The following is a 7,870-nucleotide window of genomic DNA, read 5'->3' as shown; positions in this document are numbered from 1 at the left end:
ATAATATATTTATTTTAGTTATCAATTATTATATATACACAATATCCAATTTGATCATTTATATTCTCACAGCAATTTAACAGTAAGATCTACCAAACACATACGATTACCTTTAAAACTCACAGTATTTTGAAAAATAAATTTTACCAAATATTTAATTAATTCTCTTCACAGCGGATTATTTATACAACACATTTAACATTAATTATTTTAAAAACTACAATATTACCAAATTGGCCTTTGTAATAGTATGTGGATATCAATTTTTTATTTATTTATTAACCATCAATCAACATGTAATTTTTTTTTTCAAATGAAGTTCAAATTAAGAGAGAATCTAAATCTATAAAATAAGATGTCACTTTACAAGATTCAGGAAATATTATGTAAAAAATCGCGATTACTAAATGCTGTATTTATTTATCAAATTTACTGGTTTTATAATTAAAACGGATTATCTCCTATAGTTTTAACTCCTTGGCTACGATTTTTTTATCATTAATTCACCTTTCATATGTAGTTGAGAATCATAATGAATTCCATATGAAACGTAACCATCATGGTGGTCACGACCCTCTAAGCACAGCTTTGATAGAAATTCTTAAAATATTTGTTGAAATGGTGGGCACGGAACGATTAAAGTACATGAAGAAATTGAGTTAGATTTAGTTGTCCCCCAATTATTCTCTTATCGGCCCCTATTCCCACCTGGTCCGCCTCAAATGAGGGTAAATTTTGTGAGCAAATAATCTAGTAAAATGGTTTTGTAATTGAGTGCTTAACATAATTCAGTCGGTATAGTATATTTTGGCTATTTTTTTTTATAAAGGATTTTAATTTTAGAAAAATAAAACTAATTCATGTGTCCCAAATTCCCCCATTCCGGCAAATAATTTTTAGCCCTTTTTTTTTTTGACAAACATTTTTAGTTCATCTCATAATTAACTTGGAGAAGAGTAAGTGAAAATTTATGTAGTAATAGTAACACTTATTTGGGCCAAATAATAGAGAGCACAGTACTGGACATTGGTTAACTCGAAAGGCTAATGAGTCAAGAATAATTTCCAGCAACACTTAGGAGATGGGCCCAAAGTTCTAACGGTTTAGACATCATGACCATATGATCAGAATCTTTGATTTCTTCCACTTGATGAGGGGGATTTCTCTTGATCATCCACATCGCAAGATCCTTCTCTGTTACCAAATCTTTTTCAGAGATTATATAAACTCTTCTAACAGTCCCATATCTTTCCCAAGTTAGCTTTAGCTCCTTGGACATGTCTTCTTCGCTAAACAATCCCAATGGCCTCATCAACATGGTTGCCAGAGCCCAATCCTGTGAAAAATTTCGCCACATCATCAAAATGACTAAGGTTAAAGTACCAATAGCAGTTTCATATACAAACTTGAACTTATTGGCTCTTCACAAAAGAATGACGTTTTTATTTTTTTGAATATTATTATACATGATTGTTACTGATATTACATCAGTTATTACATTTAATATTTACAAACAGATTATACAACTGAGACCTTCTTCATGGCATGTACTCCTCTGAAGAGCTGTCCAGATTCTTTAAACCCTCTCAAATATTCGAGAATTGTTTACTCCACTCACATTTCGTGAGAAATAGACTGACTTCACTCAATTATTTGATAATTGAGGGAGAATTAAAATTAACTCACACAATACTTTTATGGAGGCTCGGCTCAAACCCGTACACTCAATATTGTAAATGTAAGGATTCTCTCACTAGACTAAAGGCTCATTGGTCACAAAAAAAAAAGACGTTAGTATTGCTAAGAATCCAAAATTTGAATGTGCATTTTATAAACTACGAATGTTCGTGTAAACAATTTCTCAAAACACTGTATATAGAATGAGTGATGAATTTCTTACCTCCACTGGACTAAGCTGGTATACTTTTGATTTCAAGTACAAAGGTCCAAAAATGAAAGTGGTCGGAGGGCTGTCAGGACCATCATCATATGCATATTTGCAATCCAGCAAAGGGCCTTGTCTGCTGAATGACTTTAGTTAAAGAAAATAAACTCATATCAGTTTAATGTTCTTGCAGCCTATGAAGTAATCTTTTTTTTTTTTTTTTTATTAAAGCTGCTGAAGAAAAGAAATAAACATTTGCAGAAAAATCAGCTCTTGTGTTTGTTAAACTGTGTCGTTCAAAGTTTTATGATCGCGTTAATTAATGACTAAACACAAAACAACACAATCTAATAACATGCTTCCGCTTAATTTTAAAAATGCCGCAGTTAAAGTATTTAATAAATACCCAAAAAAAACACAGGAGAGGAAAAGTGAATATAGATTAAAAGCCACAACCCACCATTTTCAGACATCCGCAAGCATACTTAATTTGATAGAAAGTATTGAGTGACTAGTGACTGGTGAGTGGTGGGTACCTCTTGATTGAGAGTTGAGATGTTGAGGTCGGGACCAGGCATGAGGGCAGACACAAAAACAGCCACCGAAATCTTGTTTGGAAACCTTTCCATGGATTGAGCAACAGCCAAGCCACCGTAGCTGTGACCCACGAGAATCACCTTTTTATCCAGAGGCAGAGCTGCCATGAAGTCAATCAATGGCTTAAAGAAATCTGATATTGACCTCAAATTGTGAACTTGTTGGGGCTCAACCCCAGAAGCAGCTAAATCAAAGGCAGTAACATTGTGCCCCGATGATTTTATCATTGCCACGAGCTTGTACCATGACCAGGCTCCATGGCAAGAGCCATGAACCAAGACAAAATGCTTAGTGGGAAGAGGCTGCCGCTGCTGCAATATAGATTCATATTCATTTGCAGAAACACTAAAGAAGAAGATCAAAAGGGAAATCCAGAGTGGTACCAAATGCATCTGTGCTGGTTTCCTTTCTGCACAGACTTTGGATAATATGTGGTCCAGAGACCAAATGTTGCTTTAAGCTTTAATCAAGGTAGTAGGCTTTGACAATTATTTAATGGTATTAATATGAAATTCTTTGACAATAATTTTGTACTCTAGTGACTTTGATAACATTATTTAATGGTTATAATATGAAATATTCTTTCATTTAGGACAACTTTTTAAGTTAATCAATGACAAATCAGATTCACTTATTAAAGTATAGATTATTAATTGTACGTGACATACCTATAACCAAGTGGATCCGTGGCGCAATGGTAGCGCGTCTGACTCCAGATCAGAAGGTTGCGTGTTCGATTCACGTTGGGTTCAAATCCCGTGCTTTTTATTTTTTTCGGTTATCAATTAAACTGATTTTTAAAAATGATAACCAAATTTGGCTGAGCCCGGGTTCGAACCGGGGACCTCTAGTGTGTGAGACTAGCGTGATAACCAACTACACCACCCAGACGGTTTACTAGTTGCTGGCCACAATATTTATAAATAAATAAAATTAACATAATGCTGATTTTTCAGCTAATCTCATGTTCCTCTTCGGTAACACATATTCTCCACAAAAGGCCATCTAATCTAACAGAAGAAAGTTATTAAAGAGAATAGTCACAGAAAAGGATCAAACACTTAACACTACCAAGTTTTATTACATCACCGTATAACAGAAGAGTAAATTACAGACAGTACGTATATTATATATGCCACTTAAAAGTGGCTCGACACAGAACACATGTATAATCCTCCACTGCAAACAGAGAGTTAAAGGTTTCTTTAATTCTTCACACCTAAATAGCCAAATCCCGTAAACAAATGGACCGTTGAACTCCCCCGGTTCAACAAGCTTTAAGACAATCACATAGCATATACAATCTCCCCGCTGCTATCAATGTCAAGATCAGGATCAGTGTCTATGTCTTCGTCCATTTCATCATCAATGTCAAGACTACCATTCAAACACTGGTTGAGGCTCTGGGTACCAGCAGCAGGTATGGTGGCTTCAGCAATTATCTGCATGATTTCGTCAATGCTTTGCATAGGCTGATCTGGTTCTTCAAACTGATTGTTTGTTGTGTTATCCACCACAAGATCTGCCGGAAGGTTCTTCAAAAACCATTCGTGGTTTCTGATCTCGGGTATGGATATCCTCTGCACGATTAAAATGAAAGCTCAAATCAGAACTTTGACGTGTATATCTTACGAGGAGATCAACAAGTATTATATATGACAAAACAAATTGATACATTGTTAACAAGACACTGAGCAGCCCCGTCTCCAGTCATGCATTTCACTCTATGGAACAATGAGAGAAGGCGGATGAAAGAAGTAGATGGGTAAATAGAGAACAAAACGAAAGATGAAATCTAGGTGGACATAAGTAGCCAGGTTAATTTTGAATTAAGCTCCCTCGTGAATTGGCCATCTTCTCACACCCTTACTTCTAAAAACCTCAATCGACCCTCCATTTTTTTAAAGAAAACAAAAAAAAATTCATCAACCCATCCCCATTTTTCCCTGATCTTTTGAACAAAAATGAGAATAGCTTGAGGTTTTCAAAAGTAAGGGGTTGATTTAAACTAAACATAGTCAATTTACGAGGGGATAATCCAAAATTTACCATTAAGAAGCAACTAATAGTTGCAATTTTGTATGCATATAGACTCCGGTAGCATGAAAATGCATACTAACCATTGCAGGGTCAGCTACGAAAATCCTAGAGATCAGATGGCGGCACTCAGGAGATATATGAACATAATCCGGAATTGAGTACTGAACACTTAGAATTCGCTGAAAATCAAACGGATTATGTTATCCAAGTATTTTAATGCAACTGTTACCCAAGTATTCGAATGTAACTATCATTCATTCATGAAAATGTGCAATACATTACATGTATTGTCTTGCGGAAGTTCTTTGGCTCTTCAGGATCCTCAAAAGGATATGCTCCCACCAACATAACATATAAAGTCACACCACAAGACCATACATCTGCAATCTGGATAAACATTTAATAGGCAGAGTATCAGCATAATCCAATATTACATACGTATGTATGTATTGTATATGTATGCAGGTTGTGAGTAAAAATCTTGTTTTGCTGATAAGCATTAATATATGTTGTATAGTTATTAATCAAACTTGCCAGGGCAAAATTATCGGTTGCATCATGATATCACATAGTATAAAAAAAAAAAAAAGCTTTCATTAAGCAATTCTCTTTAGTCTTTCTTCGTCAATACTTATTCTCAATTTGCTCCATGTTTATAAGTTGACAATAAAGAAAGCATTTATTTATACATGACCGAACAAAAATATGAAAAAAAAAAAACATAGTGTAAATTCAAAAAAAAAATATAGTTATCACAAACACTAAGCAAAAAATCAACAAATGAATTAATTATTATTTAGACGATATTAAAACTCAACAGAAGTTTACATATGCAGATTCAATCAAATAACATATACACACATTACCTTGCCATCATATTCTTTCTTAAGCAACACTTCAGGGGCAATATATGCAGGAGTACCAACAGTTGATTTTGGCTGTGAATGTAGTACTGAAGACTGCAAGAACCAGATTAAAATGATTTTAATAATAAATGTCAATAATCAGCCAAATAATAGAAATGGGATACTAGAAGAAGCACGATGATTGGTGAAACAGTTTCTCCATTATACTAACATCACCATACATGAGGAGCAGATAATTAAAATACTCCACTAAATCAGCAGAAGAGAGAAGGAACAGAACCAAAAACTGATGACAAGCAAATCAAGATGGGCATTTGGTACCTTAGAGTATCCAAAATCACAAATCTTCAGACGAGGAGCTGGACTCCCATCCAGTAATGTATTCTCCAATTTCAAGTCGCGGTGGCATACTTGCTGCATAAAAGAATACAATATAGCCAACTCAATTAAGTCGCCTAGTTATGTCATCCAAGTAAGCAAGAAAAGTGGCAAAATGGTGTTAAACATGAGGAAAATTGCATACCATTGAATGGCAGAAGCTCACTCCAGAAATAAGTTGTTGGAAGAAAAAGCGTGCCTGCACCATGACCAAAGATATATTAAATATGAACTCTTGCAGCAGTACCAAAAAGAACATTAATTTGGATATGAACCTCGTCCTCGCTGAACCGCCCTGCATTGCATATCCGCTCAAAGAGCTCTCCTCCGGAAGCATATTCCATCACAATAGCCAGATGGGTTGGAGTTAAGATGACCTCCTTGAATCTGACTATGTTGGGATGCCTTAATGACCTGTGGTTGATAATTTCTCTTTGCACATTTTCATCAATCTGCCACAAACGAAAAACAATAATGATAATATTAACAAATAGATCAGATGAATAACTACATCGATCATAGAAATTATGAAAACCCAGCATATTCAAGAACTAAAGTATCCATTTGCCACTAAGGATCATGTTACACAACATAACAGCACAAACACACTTAAGTAGTGGGATCCATCAATCAGATGGCAAGTTCTGAACTTTACTGAGATTATTAATCTGATATCAAAAACTCAACAAACAGTACTGAAATTCAGAACTAAGTGAATAGATAAACCACTCAACTATGCAAAAACAGCATCACCAATTCAAATCACATTGGCCGGCAAATCAGCACCAACTAAACCATCGAAAGCCAAGTAAATTAGTCCAAAACCAAGCAAAATAAACTCAATATTCACATACACACACACCAACAAAACCAAAATAAAACCCACTATAAATCTCAAATACCCATCAAAATAAATCTATAAAAGATGATAAATAAATAAATAAAAACACTAACCTTATCACCTCGCTCGATATACTTAACAGCAACAAGCTCCTCAGTTTTTTTATCTCTCATCAACCTGGCCACCCCAAAATTCCCCGACCCAATATCCCGAACGAGCTCATACCGATCGCTATCGTGCATGATCGGCATGTCCATGCCGGGACCCACCGTCATCGCGGATCGATCCATTGCACTCTATATGCGTGCGTATATATATATGTAAATCAAAACAAGCAACCAAAAAAATATAAAAGAAATTAAAATACTCCAAACAGTCACATTATCATATGATGGGAACAAAGAAGAGCACGATCGCGATCAGGGCGACGGTGGCGGTGATAACGTGGCGAAGTATGGACGGTTGGATTGTGGTGGGTTGATAAAGGAGACTGATGATGGGACTTTGCCCGTGAAAAGTTCACCTGTCCAACTGAGTTTTCTCTTTGAATATTTTTTTTTTTCTGGTTGAGGGACTGTTAGAACGAAGAAAGAAGCTCGTGAAGTCGTGATTACGAAACTGAGACGTTCAAGTCTCACTCTGTCACCCTCTAGAACTGTACGGACACCGAGACACGGTTTGTTTTTGTTCCTTCTCTTTATGGCTTTCTTTTTTATTTTTTACTCTGCGTTTTATCCGAAAACCTTTGGGAGGAAGAAAAGGAAAGTGGTGATGAGTTGAAGTGAAGTAACTGGTAAAGATATTTTTGTGTTTCCCGTAATGACTTTTAGGTCCCCTAATGTTTACCAAAATTACAATTAAGGACACAGTTAACATTTTCAACACAACTCCTTTCCCTAATTCTATTATTAATTAATCTTAATTCAATAATTGTATGCGTTCAAAAAATGCAAGCTACGGTATCCAAAATTTATCACTTATCAACCCATTTCCCACTTTTTTACCATTTTATCTTGTTAATCGGAGTGAAATTACGTAAATGGGCCTGAGTTTTTTGCGTGAAATGACGGACATGCGGTTTAGCTGCGGATAAGGTTCACAATCACAAGTCACGAGGAAGCTTTTGATGTAATGGGGTTTGATTGGAGAGTAGTGTGATTTGGTTTGGTCTGAGCAGTTATTGCTTTCAAATTTTTATATATAGACATTAATAATATCAGAAATTTCTAAATCACCGTTCGTTCACATTCATTCTATCACAAT

General features: G+C 35.3%; 2 protein-coding genes and 2 non-coding genes across 5 annotated transcripts; 1 reads left to right on the top strand and 3 right to left on the bottom strand.

Annotated features, from left to right (window-relative positions):
- Window positions 1-981: 981 nt before the first annotated feature.
- LOC18035070 (methylesterase 10) lies at window positions 982-2,937 on the bottom strand. Its single transcript, XM_006423016.2, has 3 exons — window positions 2,422-2,937; window positions 1,901-2,032; window positions 982-1,336 (listed from the first exon to the last, which is right to left on the bottom strand). The coding sequence occupies exons 1-3, from the start codon at window positions 2,872-2,874 to the stop codon at window positions 1,052-1,054; spliced, it is 870 nt and encodes a 289-aa protein (XP_006423079.1). The 5' UTR covers window positions 2,875-2,937; the 3' UTR covers window positions 982-1,051.
- Window positions 2,938-3,162: 225 nt separating this feature from the next.
- Window positions 3,163-3,234, top strand: TRNAW-CCA. The gene has a single exon. It is a non-coding gene; the product is annotated as a tRNA-Trp (tRNA).
- Window positions 3,235-3,299: 65 nt separating this feature from the next.
- On the bottom strand, window positions 3,300-3,373 carry TRNAV-CAC. The gene has a single exon. It is a non-coding gene; the product is annotated as a tRNA-Val (tRNA).
- A 10-nt stretch (window positions 3,374-3,383) lies between these two features.
- LOC18035057 (serine/threonine-protein kinase SRK2E) lies at window positions 3,384-7,383 on the bottom strand. 2 transcript variants are annotated; one of them, XM_006423015.2, is made up of 8 exons: window positions 6,721-7,382; window positions 6,042-6,218; window positions 5,912-5,965; window positions 5,710-5,802; window positions 5,389-5,481; window positions 4,805-4,909; window positions 4,603-4,701; window positions 3,425-4,062 (listed from the first exon to the last, which is right to left on the bottom strand). In XM_006423015.2, the coding sequence occupies exons 1-8, from the start codon at window positions 6,895-6,897 to the stop codon at window positions 3,769-3,771; spliced, it is 1,092 nt and encodes a 363-aa protein (XP_006423078.1). In that variant the 5' UTR covers window positions 6,898-7,382; the 3' UTR covers window positions 3,425-3,768. The 2 variants fall into 2 exon arrangements, with proteins under 2 accessions (XP_006423077.1, XP_006423078.1); XM_006423014.2 differs by lacking the exon at window positions 4,603-4,701 and having other exon boundaries at window positions 3,384-4,062; window positions 6,721-7,383.
- Between the last annotated feature and the right edge of the window lie 487 nt (window positions 7,384-7,870).

This window comes from Citrus clementina, unplaced genomic scaffold (genome assembly GCF_000493195.1).
Source record: "Citrus clementina cultivar Clemenules unplaced genomic scaffold, Citrus_clementina_v1.0 scaffold_8, whole genome shotgun sequence".
Lineage (NCBI taxonomy): Eukaryota > Viridiplantae > Streptophyta > Magnoliopsida > Sapindales > Rutaceae > Citrus > Citrus x clementina.
Note: the sequence above shows the minus strand (reverse complement) of the source record. Positions and strands in the feature narration are given on the sequence as shown.

Coding starts and splice junctions, on each gene's coding strand:
- LOC18035070 (XM_006423016.2), bottom strand. CDS start 2,874: ATGCATTTGGTACCACTCTGGATTTCCCTTTTGATCTTCTTCTTTAGT. Junction 2,033..2,421: donor TCTCAACTCTCAATCAAGAG/GTACCCACCACT, acceptor CTTTAACTAAAG/TCATTCAGCAGACAAGGCCC. Junction 1,337..1,900: donor ACCAGCTTAGTCCAGTGGAG/GTAAGAAATTCA, acceptor AATTTTTCACAG/GATTGGGCTCTGGCAACCAT.
- LOC18035057 (XM_006423015.2), bottom strand. CDS start 6,897: ATGGATCGATCCGCGATGACGGTGGGTCCCGGCATGGACATGCCGATC. Junction 5,966..6,041: donor GGCGGTTCAGCGAGGACGAG/GTTCATATCCAA, acceptor GTCATGGTGCAG/GCACGCTTTTTCTTCCAACA. Junction 5,482..5,709: donor GTGATTTTGGATACTCTAAG/GTACCAAATGCC, acceptor TGGTTCTTGCAG/TCTTCAGTACTACATTCACA.